At 39.9% G+C, this 16,424-nt stretch overlaps 1 protein-coding gene and 1 long non-coding RNA gene across 3 annotated transcripts in view; one reads left to right on the forward strand and one right to left on the reverse strand.

Annotated features, from left to right (window-relative positions):
* Positions 1–16,424, reverse strand: part of cdkal1 (CDK5 regulatory subunit associated protein 1-like 1) — a 301,229-nt gene that overhangs the window by 202,972 nt on the left and 81,833 nt on the right. The window contains exons 5-6 of the mRNA XM_054782535.1: positions 15,303–15,399; positions 6,896–6,944 (exon numbers count right to left, since the gene is read on the reverse strand). Of these exons, the coding sequence (XP_054638510.1) occupies positions 6,896–6,944; positions 15,303–15,399 (146 nt within the window). The remainder of the gene's footprint in view (positions 1–6,895; positions 6,945–15,302; positions 15,400–16,424) is intronic.
* On the forward strand, positions 11,214–12,897 carry LOC129185447 (uncharacterized). 2 transcript variants are annotated; one of them, XR_008572070.1, is made up of 6 exons: positions 11,214–11,333; positions 11,469–11,605; positions 11,711–11,804; positions 11,901–11,959; positions 12,093–12,267; positions 12,379–12,897. It is a non-coding gene; the product is annotated as an uncharacterized LOC129185447 (long non-coding RNA). The 2 variants fall into 2 exon arrangements; XR_008572069.1 differs by having other exon boundaries at positions 11,901–12,267.

Raw genomic sequence — 16,424 nt, forward strand, 5'->3', positions numbered from 1 at the left:
ATTTATCTACTAACATGACAAAAACAAACAATGAATGATGAACAACACTGTGTATGTTCGCTTTATGTGTGTTAGGCTCAGTTAAATGCTGCTCTGTTCATGTGAAGTGTTCAAGCGACCTGGTAAATTTGACTGTTAAGCATCGGCTTTCAAGATGGAAAAATGCTGACACTAATGTAAGCCTGCTAGATGGCCCTGCAAGGTGAATCTGAAATCTGTTTGGTTAAAGAAACAGCCCCGTTACTAATAGTGTTTAAGTGACATGAGCCAGCACTTTCAATTCTGAAGACCCTGGGCAGATTATACATTGACATGGAACCTGAAATCTGACTGGAGAAAAAAAAATTAAACATACACGTGCTGGAAGCACTGCAGCCAGACTGTTGGGAATAAATGAATACAATTTCATGAAACAAATAGGACAATTCCAGTTGTGAATGTAAGTTAGTGGTTCTGGTAAGAGTTAAGGCCAGCAGAAAAGGCTTGGCTGGCCCTGATGGCACTGCTACTGCTACTAATACAGCTACATAGCAAATTATGAGTCAGAGATAAATAAATGGTACGCTTTTGTTTGGTATCAGGTAGAATTACATGGTTTTCTAGTGTTACACATTGTGTGTGAAAGGGACAATATTAAGTATGTGGATGTGAAGACATTGTCGTCATTATAATCAGCTGTCGTTAACTGATGGACAACATCTTGATAGCAAACTGTAAAAGGGGAGCAGATGAAAAATCTGAATTGATTTGAATAGCTTAATGTCAGCGATGTCAAACCTTTACAGCATGGAAATGGAATTCAGTGGTCTGCCCTCTGTAACCATCTAATAGCCGTACAGAAAGATGTGTGCGAGATGGAGGCGCTGAGGGATGGAATTGTCTTGCTGTTTTCATCCGCTTTACATGAGTCTCCTGGGAGGCTGGGCTCAGGGCAGAAAGCATGGCTATCATTGGTAGATAAAAATTACAATCTGCCCCAGAGGAGGACAAAGAGCCAATCGGTGAAGCGTGACTGGTCGTAATATCCCAGTACAAAAGTCCCCTCCTGGACAGAAGTAAGGACCGGGTGGCTTTCTTGTACCTTACTTGGATATCTGTTTAGACAGAAAGCAGTGTGGGGGTAAGTCGCCAGTCACACTGTGACTGTGGGAGGAAACCGGAGTACCCGGTGAAAACCCACAGATAGGGAGAACATGCAAACTCCACACAGAGATGCCCAAGCGAAGATTTGAACCCAGGTCTTCCCAATCTTTTGACTGTGTGGCCAACATGCTAACCACTCGGCCACCGTCACCGTTTTACAATTATAGTTTTCCAGGCAGAAAACAACTCAAAGAGATAAATGAACATTTGAGGTCACTTTTACCTCAATTGAAGATTTGATTGTTGACAAAGACTGCAATGACGAGCAGCGAGACACCCAGGGACAACACCTTTGAGTTATGCATTGAATTCAATTGCGTAATTCAATAGCATTCCTCCTGCAATGTCTGTAATTTCTAAATGGTAAATGTCATGCTGCTGTGAAGCCTTTTAAATTAATGTTTAAATTATACATGTCAATCACATTTTGATCATTTCCTTTAAAAAAAATCATTGTAGTTGTATTTAAAGGCCAAATCATAGCACGACCATACTGTATGCCTTATAACCATGTTCTTTCTAGTCACTGACTTCTTTCCCAGCATTCAGTTTTTCTGGTTTTCTGTTCTTTGTTCTCATCTCTCTATAAATACAACTTGACATAAATCCTTCCATCCACTCATAACTGCCTCCTATAACATGTTGAGGAAGGGAAAGACAGAACAGATGGAGGGAAAGGTAGACGGATGGATGGCAAGGAGATGAATTCTTCACAGATGAAAGCTGTATATGATGGCCAGATGGATGGTTGGATCATACGAGGTATAGAGCTAAAAGGATGACCTTTTGACCTGCGGCTGATGTCTCATAAGTGGCGTGTCCCCAGTTTGATTGTAAGGCATCAGTGGGGGGTGGGCAACACTGGAAATAACAGCCAAAGGTGGCCGATGAAGAGAAGAGGAGGGTTTTAAATGTTTATCGTCCATCTTGTCAATATAATGGTCTAAGCGATACCTAGAATTGTACCTAACAGTTTTATTATTGTAGCAATACCACCTAAATTAATTTTATGGGATATAGCACACAACCATTCAAAAATACATTCCAGTAAAAGCCAAACAAAACGCTTTAGTGTTGACAAGCCTCTTCACAGAGCTTGGTATTGTCACACCCAGATAAGAGGTCACCGAGCATCAAAAGATATTGTTTACAAAAGCACTCTGGATTGCAATTTTAAATGTGTGTGAATGTGTCAACTTTCATTTTCTTTCTTTGCCTTCTCATACATGTCTTTAATATGAAGCTTGATCTTATTTTTAGCATGGAACACGAGAACAGTTTGTTTGTCCTGCTGAAATAAGGATCATGAGGTCATATTGATGCTATATAGCCCCTGATCTCGAGCTAAGTAGATGCATTAGCCTGTCTAACCTTGTCTGCCCCAGTTTCTGTGTCGTACTCTTACACACACTAAATCTAAACTGTCTAAACGCCAACAGAATTACAGGTGAAAAGGCATCATCTGAACCTATAATCTCAACCAGAGATCAATATCAGGGAGCCTAACAAACACATTGCAATAGTCCGACAAAAGGACAGCCATTAATTAGTTATCAATGAATCAATCTGACATCAGTGAACGTCAAAAACATATTTTCTTTTCTACATTCTGTATTAGCTCAAGGGTCTGCCCTTGCCAGCGCAAGCAGAAGGATGGAGTAATGGGACGCATTACAATGACCTGATTCCATGGCCAGTAAGTTCATATTGGTGGGTATCATATCAACTTTAACTTAAATAAAATATGCACCAAAAAAAAAAAAAAAAAAGACACGAGAACCCTGGTCCAGAGGTTATGATGGCTAATTTGGCTAGATCTGCAGATATTTTAAACAATATGGCAAAGGCCTAAACTGTACAGCAAAAGAAAACCAGTTTAGATGACGAAGCCTGTGCAACTACAATAACTGTCCTATTCAGCAGTATGTATGTGGAAACATAATGTTAAAATACTGTGTGCATGCTCAGCAACTCAGCCTGAGATAACAAAAGTCATTTACAACAGGTAGTAACATAAGCTTTACGGTTCAAGGATTCAGTAAAATTAAACACAGTTTTGCTGTGCTGAGATATTGTTATGGAGTGTCGGTTATATTCATTTTAAAACTAAGACCTAAACAGAAATTATCGTCTCACGCTTCAGGAGCCCAGATCATAAAAGCCTGCCAATCCTTTTGTCACACGGAAAAACAGACCCGCAAGTAATTTTGGTGAGCCAAAGAACAATGTCTAGCGATTCACTGGTGTACGCATTTTAGTTACCATTACAAAAGGCAAATCCCCCAGTTTAAAGGTCTCCTGGCCTCTGAGTTGAAGTAACAGCTCTCTATTATACGAGGTCATAAAGAACAGTAATGATACTGGGGAAATTAGTTTCTGTAGGGCGGGAAGGAGATGGGGAAATGTGAGGAAAGAGTCAGGATAGAAAGGGGCAAGAAAGAAGAATAAAATAAAGGACTAAAGATGTTGAGGGATGGATGATTAAAAAAATAAAGTAAGAGATACAACAAACTGGTAATCAAAGGCACAAACTCACAGTGTATGTGTGCATGTGAGCAGCCAGACAATTTAGTTGATCCCCTGATCCTAAACAGCAAAGCATTGTGATGACCAAATCATTTCAAATGATGATCTAATGGTTGCCATGTGAGTCTATGCTCTGAAACAGAAAGCCCTACTAAACCAGCTGTTTCAGAAATCACTGGAAGTCACATGAATGGGGTGGACGGTTCGGTATGTACCTCAGTTCTAAGATCACAGTACCGATCATTTTCGGTACGGTAAGGGAACAAAAAGCAAAACATAACTATTTAACTTTTGTGTTTAATGATTTTTAAAATGAAAAAAAACTAGGGGTGCATGATAGTTATCAATAACAATTACAATCAAAATGATCAATATGACGATATTATGAAGTCATACCAATACATCTGATAACATAAAAAAAATATATTTCCAACAACTGATTAAAATAAACCCCAAAAAACGCTCCAATGAGGCGAAATTAGCTGTACTGTGCTGAGCCGGAGTACCCGGAGAAAACCCACATATACACGGGGAGAACATGCAAACATGCACAGAGATACCAACAGGAGATTCAAAACATCAATCTCTTGACTTTGCGGCACAACATGCTAAATAACATGTTAGCTACATAGCATGCTAGATGCTACACATATAAAATTTTCACAAAAAGAAAAACAAATATAGATACAGAAAAACTGAAGGATGTGGAAAGCCACTTTAACACAGTTTGTGCATTAAAGTTGCTAAAAGCAATCCATCATAGGTAAATATACTGTATTATAAGCTATATCAGCTTTGTGTTATTTGTATGTGACAAAGCAAATTAGTTAATAAATCTGAAATCACAAGGTTTATATTTAGAATAAGCCACGGGGTGATAGAGAACATGCCGAAAATGGCCCACTGGTCGCACTTTGGACACCCACGGTTTACAGTTTATTTTTAGGAAAGTGCAAGTGCAATAGCAACGGTTTGAACAGTGAGAATTATTATTTCATTTTCAGTAGGGGAAAGTTGCTTACTACCTGAAGTGCAGCATACCACACTCATTATTCACACTCCTACCGACAAGCAGACGCTACAGGAGTTTGAAGTCCAGGACCACAAGGCTGGCAAATAGCTTTTACCCACAGGCCATCAGGCTTCTCAATGAAGCACTCACACACACCGCACGCAACACACGCACACACTCATAGCACTTTATTTATTTATGTATTGGTATCAATGCTTTTTCTGTTCTTGTTGCTTAATTTATTGTTCTTATTCATTTTCTTCTGTTTTCTTTTTTTGGGAGAATAAACAGAATAAGAATTTAATTGCATAGTATAACTACCTGTTTTACTGTGCATATCAGCTGGGCTAGGCTCCAGCATGCCCCCGCGACCCTAATGAGGAGAAGTGGTATAGAAAATGGATGGATGGATGGCAATAAAACTCTTGAATCTGAATCTCATTCTCAAGCTCTCCTGAACGATGCTAGCACACTGTTTTCGTTTTATCCACTTTTGTATTTGTGAATTTACAAAGTGTTCAAAAACAGGAGACGACAGACGAGGGTCTCCAGGCTCTAGATTGTCCTTGGAACCATCACTGGACATGACTCTCGTTAGCCAAAGGCTGTTTTCATCTGCCTGGGCCGTTGCTTCTGTGCCAAATGCCTCACATTAGGTGCACGATCCAGGCTTGTTGAGGTGCATCGCAACACCGAATGTCCATTTGCACCACAAAAATGGCTTCTCAAACAAATACCGTAAAGCACCGTGTACAAACCACACTTTTTTTCCACCTCTAAGAAGCAAAAAATCGGGGTACGGTTTATACACGATGACAGGTCTGTGACCAGACTCGGACTGAAAAGTAATAGACAACGCTTCAGCGGAAGATCACTCGTACTACAAGTCCGGTCACACCGCCTGAACTTTGCTGTAGCGTTCCTGGAGCGGTGAAAAAAATTAATCACCGCTTGTTCACCACCGTTTAACAGAAGTTGTACCCCGTTAAGGCAACGCCGTATCCGCTCGGCCACCGCTGATGGTCCCTCCTACCACTCCGAAAATTTTGAGCTGCACAAAATATTACGAGCGGCCAATTTTCCGCCACGGCAAAGTTCATCACCGCTCCAACAACGGCCAGTCAAAGTTTGGCGCCGCTAGACGCAAGTTCGTGGACGCTTGGGTCCGCTAGGCCAGAATTTGGTTATAAATACAGGGAGAAATTGACCAGAAGCGCATTTGGGAAGCCGTCTGTGGGTTAGACAGTTGCTTTGACTTTAGCGCTCTCTGCTGTACAGTTGCTGAAAATGCTTGTGTTTGCTTGAATAAACGCTGGAGTTTATTCAAATTCACACTGAAGCAATACAGCATTATGTAATTCCATTGCAGATGAATTGATGGACGGCAGATTTCTCCTTTCTTCTTCTTTTTGAAATTGCTTAGTACCTTTACGCATGCTGATTTGAGATGAAAGAGTTGGCAAGCATTTATGAAATAAAAAAATTTATTTCCCCGCTGTGAGCCTTAAAATGGGGGTGTGGTTAATACACGGTGCTTTATGGTAAATACAAAAAATCAGACCTCACAAAACTCTTGGCGTTATATATTTATCTCCCGCCGTATCCCTGCGCACTGTCGCCTGGGTGTTCATGTGAATGTGACGAAGACACTCGCATCTTCTTTCGCTGTGGAACACATACGTAAACAAGATGGCCACGGCGCGCCGGCGCTGAAGTAGATGCGAGCGTCTTCGTCACATTCACATGAACACACAGGCGACAGTGCACAGGAATACGACGGCAAATAAATACAGTATATATGGCGTTTTGTGAGGTCTGATTTTTTTTTTTTTTTTTTTTTTTTTTGAGAAGGCATTTTTGGGAAGCAAATGTATTAATCTTTTGAACGCATGTTGTTTTGAGAAGCCAAAGTCTTGACTTAATTGGCCCCAGCAACTGAGTGGAACTACGTTCTTCATCACGGAAATCTGACCAGAACTGGACTTTGGAGACCAAGTGGGGGGTAAGTCGCTGTTATCGAACTATAATGCTGATGGGGACGTCATACAACTTTATGTCAAAACTTTGAACTATCTTCTAACTAACTATTAAAAAGGAAGCAATAACCAGAAGTCAATGGGTTCGAGTGACTAGAAGACACGTTCTATCTATTTATAAAGTCTGATGATAACACGTTTGGTGTATGTGCAGGACTTTTTGTGTGTGTTGAAATACCTTTAACAGCCTCGTCCACAACCTCTACCACTCGATCAATTTGTTGAACCTAAAACACACAAAAGCACGCACAGGTTTATCGACGCTGACAGGTCCACGCATTCAAAAAAAAGCCTAACACTGAGAGTATAAACACAACTGATCCATATTACAACAAGTTGTAAATGCAAACACACTCCCAGCCAGCACACAAACAATCACGTTCAAACATATAAAACCAAGTTGTGTTCAGTATTCCCAATCCAGATTAGAAATGTATAGCTTTGCTAAATGTCACAGTGTCTGCACCATTGCTTGGATATAGATATGGAGATCTACTGCTCGTGGGGAATGTGCCTGCCATTTCATTCCTGATAACGTTTGAGGCGACGCTATTAAACAGTACATTGAATTTCCACCTGTAAAAGAGAGCGGTCGGGCTCAGGTTTTAAAGTGGCCATTAAGCAATCGGAATGCTGTTTCCATCCCTTTCCATGCTGGCATAAGCCATCATCATTGTAAATGTGAATAGAGGTATTAGGGAGCAATGTGCATTGGAGTATATTGACGTTTAAATGTAGCACATTATGGTATTTAGCATGTTTTGATTGGATGAACTAGACTAAATTGGTGAAGGACGGGATAACAAAATGGTTATCTAAACTACTGAGAATACTAATGATCTGCACACCCTTGGATAGCGAGCAAAATGCCGCCTGTGAATATTCTTATTCAAGTTCTCATAGCAAAATAGTTAGGGATGTACAATATATATATTTTTTTTTTCAAGCCCATACTGATAACTTCCTGCTTCTCGACACTGATAACTTTTTATATCTATTTTTTTATTTATTTTGATTGGCAACAGGAACAAGCCCCGGGCCCCGTAGCAATGCTGACGTTTCAGGCAGCTGATACGTTTGATGTGTTGAAGCTCGATGTTGTTTTCCCTTATGGCGGAATGTTTGCAGAGCATTTGGAGTATTTGGTGAAATGTCTTCTACTGAAACAGTGAGAAGTCCCACACGATCGACACCATGTTTGTTTACAAGTGACAAGCCGTTTGCAGCACGTCATAGAAAAGGAGCATTCGATTGGCTCTCGCTAACTCATCTCCAGCAAAGTACAGGTAATCTCGCCTCATTGTATTTTTTTTTTTTTTTTGGCCAATCGTTTATCAGAGCTATTTTTTTTTTTTACGTTATCAGAGTTATCGGAATGGCGTCATATTTCTCATAACGGCCCGATAATTACTGTTCACCCCTAAAAATAATGCATTGGAAAATCCCATCTCAGCTTGGTTTTGCTTGCGTTGGTACAGAGCTGTCAATTTTATACCTAAAAATACTGAGGGCAACAATAAGAAGAACTGCTGCTGCAAGCAGAGACTGTATCATCCACAGCAACAAGGTGAGCTAACATGACTGTGTTTATATTTACACTTTCTATCCATTGTGTATCCAAAGTTGGATGACACAGCGATGACAAATTAGCTTGACCAATGAGCAACCAGCAGTGGTTTACTGCACATTACTGATACTGTATAGTTTGGCTTGGAACATCAGCGGATGAAGTACACACACACACACACACACACACACACACACACAAGAAAAACTAATTAAAAACAGCCACAAAGGTGGTGTGCGTGTGGATCTCGCTGCCACATTGCCATCCTTGTCAACAAACAAGTCTTAAATCAAGGTAAAAGTGAAGTCGAATGTTCATTTATCCCTTTTATTTGTCATTTATATGCATGTCAAACTACAATTGTAAAACTACATTTTTAAAAAAGGGCTTTGTGTTGACATTTTTGGGTGTCCGTAACGGATTTATTAGATTATTTCTAAAAGGACAAATGTATGACAAATGTAATACTAATTAATTCCACATTCAAATTCTGGACCTGCACAAAGAATGAAAATTACTTAATTAAAAAAAACAAAAAAAACACAAAAAAACAACAGTTTTTTTTTCTTTTTATGCTATGTAAGTGAGGTGGGTTTTTTTTGTTTTTTTTAATTCCCCTTTGATTATCTCCCAAAACATAATAACAGTAGTTGGTAGTGTGAAATGTGTACAATCTGTTAGACACGTTGCTGAAATACAAAGCAAAGAATAAAAGAACATACACAGAGTACAAAAATAAGTTAGCTGAGAGGGCGGATGTGCATGTACTGTACCTCTTGTTTACAGCATTTGCTTACACACTGTAATTCTCTGATTACGAAGCCAGAGTTGCTTTTAGTGATGTGTGAGATGTGTGATGCATCTTAGATAAAGGATGTGACATGTCTAGTTCAGAGACGTGAAACACTGAGGGCTTGCGTGACTTTGTGTACCTTGCACACAGTACACTGTCACTCATTTCACAGCAACGTTTGACAGTAAAACAGAAACAAACACACCATTATAATCATGCAGCTCATGCGAACAGGAATGCATTAATTCAAATGGTACTTTTAAGCACCCCCCCCCACCTTGCCGTTAAGAGAAATCACTAAACAAAAATTCACCACCGGTAATTTGAATCTGATTTTCATATACCACCAACTGTCACGACTGTTGTGTGCTTTGATAAGAGGGCACATGAAAGAAGTGCGCATGCACTGGGACGCCTCTGTCTGTGATTGTTGCCATATGTGCCCTTTCATGCATGTGTGGCTTTCTGTCTGTCCGTTTGTGCGTGCACGTGTCTGTATCAATGCAAAATCCAATCTATTCATGACAATAGAAGTCACAGCAGTGGTAAACTTCCCAGCTGTTTCTGCTTCACCCTAAAGGCGTACGCGCATACAAGCTTGTTTATCTGAATGTAATTATATTATACATACATGCCACTTGAATGTGATTTGAATGTAATTATGTTACACAGTGGCATGTTTACTTAAAGGGAATTGCATTATTCATGGTGATGGATATTTCATGCAATATTTGAGACGCTCCCTGCTCCCAAACAGTATATTCAAAAGTCGAATAGTCAGGACTGTACAGTCCCTGACAAAATTCTTGTCACTTATCCAAGTTGTAGGAACAAATAATATGCTCACTTGCAGTTACTCATTTGGATTCAGAAATAGCTTATATGAAAAGGCAAAAGCCTCTAGATCACCGGTTACCGACCTGTTTGTGACCAACATTTCAGCTTTTTCTCCATCCATCCATCCATTTTCTATGCCGCTTCTCCTCATTAGGGTCGCGGGGGTATGCTGGAGCCTGTCCCAGCTGACTTTGGGCGACAGGCGGGGTACACCCTGGACTGGTCGCCAGTCAATCGCAGGGCACATATAGACAAACAACCATTCACACTCACATTCATACCTACACAGCAAATTGAGGAGTGTTAATTTTTTGGTGTTGATGAGAATCTTGAAGTTGGAGTGTCAATCTTACACTATTTGGAGTTGATCTAACACTGCATTTTCTTAAAAATGTTAAATTTAACACTGGATCATGAAAGTGTTGTAGTTAAAATGGAGTGTTGAAAATGTTTAAATCTTGTTAGTGTCACAATAAAGACATTCAACACTTCCACACTCCATTTAACACCTAACAGTGTTCACGTGCCCACGGACATTTCATTTAGACTCCACCCCTCACTTCACGTTGCTGATGGAAGAAGTTGACAATTAGGAATCATTTTGCATCAGTAGGTAAGTAAACGTTTAAATACTGTAGATGAACTAATGAATTGTGTTGTACCTTGTTTACACATAAAAAACGTTAGTTTTTGGTGTGATATTTAAGACTAATAAACTGAGGCAGCTGTTTCCACCCAAAGCCTTTGCTAATGTTAGCTCGTGTTTTTGCTAAGTTATATTTTCTATTAAGTGTTGCTGTGAGCTGAATCGGCACTGCCTGTGCAACATTTGTCAAAGTAAGTGAACGCTACGTTATATCTTCATTTTTAATGAGCTAATGGCTAACTAGCTAATTGGCACGAGGAGCCCCCACACGTAGGCCTGCTGGCCCCCAGCAAAGGACTTGATATGCTGTACAAGATACAAGATATCAAGGTTGGCAACTCTAATTGTTACTTTAACTTAAAAATAATTGTCAGGCGTGTGTTGGAAGTGAACTACACAAATTTTTTTTAGAATGATGCATCTTTATTTTTCTTCTTGATTCACAGCAAACCTTTCCTTGAGACTTACATGAATGTGGTAAGTAATATCTTTTTTTTTTTAATCAATGCATAATAAGCCCTGCAACTGTGGCAATTCCATATTTATTTAATTATTTTAGTAGGATGTTTTATATTATTATTATTTTATTTATTCTTATTCTCAGAGGTGGATGGAGATGTGTAGACTCCACTATCCCTTCACCCCAGTTATCACCAGTTGGTGGCGAGTCTCCACTCTTGCCGACTACATCCCATTCATCAGGTTCGACAATTTATCCTTCAGCCCACAAGAGGAACCCAACAGAACCAATGGATCAGGATGAAGCATGACGGGTAAGCTTTGAGTAAATGAATGTAAAATTAATATTATCAATGATATGTAGTGTTTTTATGCATGACATTGTTTTATTGAAAAATCCTCTTGAATTCCCATGAACACACTATATATCATTTTAATATTTTTGGCAGAAAGTCGGTGGTGTTTTGAGGGCCAATCCGAAAGGTGAGGAAATCTTCAAGGAGTGCACCAAGACTGAAACACTAACCGATGCAAGGTGTAAACAGATGGTGAACATCCTGGCTGCAGATATGATGGAGCTGCATGGGTAAGAAGAACTTCCCCCTTTCCATTAGAACAGTCATTCCATGTAAGACCATGTACTGTGGGAATGGTTCTGTCTGTGATCATTAACTATGATTTGTTTTGAAAGGAGGGTTCCGCCATCATGTGTGATGAGAAATTACGCCCTGAGAATTGTGACTTGTTTTCCATACCTAAAAGATCCATTCTCCAAACCTGGATATGTAAGAGTCTTTTCAATGTAAAACCCAAAGTACTGTTTTTGTTTTTCCTTTAGGTGTGTAGTTTGTATTAAACTCTTGTTTCAAATATGTTCATAGGATGCTTAGCTTAGCGGCAGTGGCTCAAGAGGTAGAGCAGGTCGTCCAGAAATCGTAAGGTTGGTTGATCTTGCTCCCTCCACCCAGTCACTGTTGTGTCCTACACTTCTCCTGGCTCTCAAAGCCGTTCCAAGACTGTTTCTTCATGATGGTCCAAAAACCAGAGGAGAATATCTGTTAACTGGTCAACAGCTGTTTGGTGAGGAGTGCAGGGAGGCACTATCTACAATAAGACATTCAACTGATGAATCCGTGGTCAAAGAAGATGAGAGCAACTTTCCAGTATCGACAGAATATGATCCAAGCACAAGATGTATCATCGTCTGTTCTCAATGTGTTCCCTCGCTTCCTTGATGTTCCTGGATTGGTAAGGAAATCTTGAGTATTTGGACTATTTCAGTATTAGATTACCCATTACATCAACCATTTGTAAACCTGTAGGCCAACAGTATATGAAATATTCATGTCTTGTTTATAGATTGACCAGGATTTCTCAATGATGTTTGGTGATGAAGTATCTCAGAGGTTCCTGGCTAAGTGGTCAACTGTCTTCAAACCAAAAGTCATTGCAGACTTCAAGACTCTCCCGCAAAAGCAGAACATTGATGAGTTGCTGTCAGGAACTGAACCTCAACCTGATGACAGCTGTGGGTGAGAAGTTACGGTATAGATTACCATGTTGGTGTGTTCATATGTACTGGATGTAGCTTTGATCTACCTGTGTTCAAGAAGATCTGTGATATAATAAAACACAAAGAATGTGCTTTCATAATAGCCTGTAATGTAGAAACGATGTACTATGAGGACCTGTTTAACGCGTACTGCATAGAAGACCAAATGCTTGAGTTTTCTGTCATGTGTTTAAATGAACTGACTCATTTCAGACCATTTGACAAGCAGTGCTCTAATGACAGTTGTCAAAGAGCAAACATACTATAGTGCCCTGCTGTTATTTAAGCTACTGTCTGTTGGAAATGAAATGTTTTTGAATAAAATGTATGAAGCAGTCAACTAGTCATTTTTAAAAAATGTTTAAATTTTATTTTGAAGTAGTATATTAACACTTTTATAGTGTTAATGTTGCAACTCCTTTTGAGAGTAAAATGACTATAAGAGTCAATAAATGACTCTTAAGAGAATTAATTTGTGACACCTCACACTAGTGTTAAAAAAATGCAACACCGGTTGGTGTCGAGGAGTGTTAAATTTTAACTATATAAATAGTTAATATTGACTCTACAATGGTGTAAAAATGGCTACACTTTCAAAAGTGTTAAAATAACACTTTGTAGAGTGGACCCCATGGGACACTTTGAAAGTGTTGAGATTAACTCCTACAGTGTCAATTTAGGCCTGCTGAATTTGCTGTGTATGGACAATTTAGAGTCGCCAATTAACCTAACATGCATGTTTGTACCTTATTTGTGCCTCATTGTTCTATATTTTTACCATTTTTGCTGTTTTGTTTAATTTATTTTATTTTTTGTTTCTGCAGTGATGCAATGGCAAATGAGCCACGGCCCGCGGATGGCCCCCGAGCCACATTTGGCCATCCCTACTTTTGTGGATTTTCGTCGGGGGCCGGGTTTGTGGCGTGGGCTCTACGAGCAAACTACATCTCTGCTTGTTGGCTCAGTGTCATGGGCGAGCGATGGTGAGGAGTGAGAGACTTGTCAACGCAACTCAGCCCTAATGAGCAACAGCTCGAATATTTTTTTGGAGGTGCACGTCGATGGAGTTACTGTATATTTGTGCCTTAATTTAATATTGAGCCATATTAACATGCAATAACTGCTGATGTGAGCACAGGCACGTCACTGTGCTCTGTCTCTCACTCACTTAACCGCTATATGCTTGGTATTGGCACTGTACGTGTGCCAATACCTCCGGTCGGGTTTTGGGGACTGGGCTCCTGGCTGAAGCTTGCAACTCCCAGACTTCATCAAGATTTGTTGGTTTCATCTTCCAAGCCTCCTCCTTCATCTAACCCCAAACTTGCTCAATAATGTTCATGTCTGGTGACTGGGCTAGCCAATTCTGGAGCATCTTTGACCTTCTTCACTTTCAGGATCTCTGATGTGGAGGCTGAAGTGTGAGAAGGAGCACCATCCTGCTGAAGAATTGACCCTCTCATGTGATTTGGAAGGTATTGGGCAGCATGTATTTTTGATACTTCAGGCTGTTGACGTTGCCATCCACTCTGCAGATCTCTTGCACACCCCCATACTGGATGTAACCCCAAGCCATGATATTCCTCCACAAAACTTGACTGTTTTCTGGGTGAATCTTGGGTTCATGTTTTCTGCAGCATTTGTGGTGATTGGGATGCAGTTTAATGAATGATTCATAAGAAAAAGCAACTTCTGCCACTTTTCTACTGTCCATCCTTTCTGCACGGGGTGGGCCTTGGCAAATGCAACGCCATTGTTTAGTTCGCTCTAAACTATTGTTGCCCATTACCTTCCAAATTACAAGAGAGGGCATTTTTTCCACAGGATGGCACCCCTTCTCACTCTGCAGCCTCCACATCAAAGTTCCTGAAGGCAAAGTAACTGCACAAGTAAATCAGACTAAGGGCGTAGTCACACTAGGTCATTTGAACCGTGCCAGACTTGGCTGCGATGACCTTTCCTTCTGTGCCCGGCTGGCCTATGCTCACACTACTCTTTGAGCAATCATACTTCAGCCAGGTTACTTGTGCCAATGCTTCATTGCACACTGACATATTACTGCGAGGTTCAAGACTTTGTGGTTTATTTTGAGTTGATCTACTGCGCAAGCTGGTAGTTATTTAGAAATTGTAGTCAATCGTTATAAGACACGTTCCTATTACGCACACATGTACTTCTGCGTGAGCAAGCTAGTGTACCATGGGGTTAAGATTTTGTGGATTACTTCCAGTCTATTTATATTGGGAAAAGTGGGGTTGGCATTAAGAACTAGCTCGGATCTATCGCATTATTGTCATTCTATTACGTATCTATGTTGCATGTGTGAATGTGCCGATGCATGACCAATCTGGCACTCACTCCAGCCAAATGTACCGGGCCGACTTCAAGTGGGGCCACCCACCCAAGCATGATCTGAATGGGCTTGTGTGAGTACGTACTCAATTTGAAGCTCTTTCCATGGTTCTGATTTCAGTCCTTCTCACACATCCTGCAACCTTTTCTATGGCACAACTGTGTTCATTTTAGGGCTGATGGTTTTCTCTGAAGGTTTATTGATTCACAAAACAGTAGGTGGGCAAGACTCAGCATGGTGGTAGCCAGTTGACTGGCAGGTCAAAGTGTGTGCGTGCATGCAAAAAATACAATTTCTTCAAAATAAAATATATAAAGACTGTTATTTCAATAGTCCAAAGTGGGTATATAGTAAAGAGAAAGCACATGTTGCACATACCCCAATGATGCTGAGCCCTTTGAGATAGTCCATTCGAGGTTGGGCCTGGGGAACACATCCAGCTACTACCACCTTTTTCTGTTGCTCCTGGGCTTTTCTGCAAACAAAAATGTCAGACAATATATGACATTGTGCTTTGCACCATTGTGCAACCAAGCTTACATCAGGAATGTGGGATATTCTTCAGATGTACTACAGCATTTATGTCATGTTAACTAGTGCATTTCTGAAACCAAAAAAACTCCAATTAACAAAAAAAAAAAGACAGTGAAACACTCGAAATGTGCACATACGTCATAAACAAAAATAAAACTGGCAAGGTTATGTTCATACAGTATATTCACACAGACACAAACACTGCAAATAACTGTTATGTCTACACCAGAGTTTGAAAAACCTCAGTATTAAAAAGGAGCCATTGGAGCCCATTTCCACCTAATTAAAACCCACTTGGGAGCCAGAAAACCTATAGCATTTGGCCAATGAGTGGAAAGTAACAGTATAATCTATTTAAATGTATGCTTTATATATGATAACTACAGTGTGTTCATTGATGAAATCAAACTACAAACAGAAAATGAACAAAAAAAGCAGAAATGTATATTTTTTACAACACAAACTTATTTTGAACTGTGAAAGGGAAAAATACACTGGCATTTGTAGATTTCTTTTCAATTATATTATTCAATGCAGGCCGCACTCTGTCTCTTTATTTGCCAATGTTCACTAGCAGCGAAGGACGGTAACAAACTAAATAGTAGGGGTGTAACGATTCATTCACTACATTGATGCATCGATTTATATTCCTATGATCCAACCACATTGATCTGTGTCCAGCAAGTTTCCATTCCAGACGACATACAGTATATCGATCTAACATTTTAATTTTATAAGGTAATCAATTGATTGAATCGATACCAGGAAATAAAGCACTGGATTTAAGCATGGCAGGCTTCATATTAATGTGTGTGCTTTTTTTAAATTATATATATTTTTTTATTTTTAGCACTTTTAATGCTAAAAAATCATAAAAATAAGACGTTAATTGTTACTTGTGTAACAGTTTGATTTGGCGTAAGTTGATTAGCCATGCCTGTTGAGTGGGGCGCCCGGATGGCGTCA

This window comes from Dunckerocampus dactyliophorus, chromosome 7, assembly GCF_027744805.1.
Source record: "Dunckerocampus dactyliophorus isolate RoL2022-P2 chromosome 7, RoL_Ddac_1.1, whole genome shotgun sequence".
Taxonomy (NCBI): domain Eukaryota; kingdom Metazoa; phylum Chordata; class Actinopteri; order Syngnathiformes; family Syngnathidae; genus Dunckerocampus; species Dunckerocampus dactyliophorus.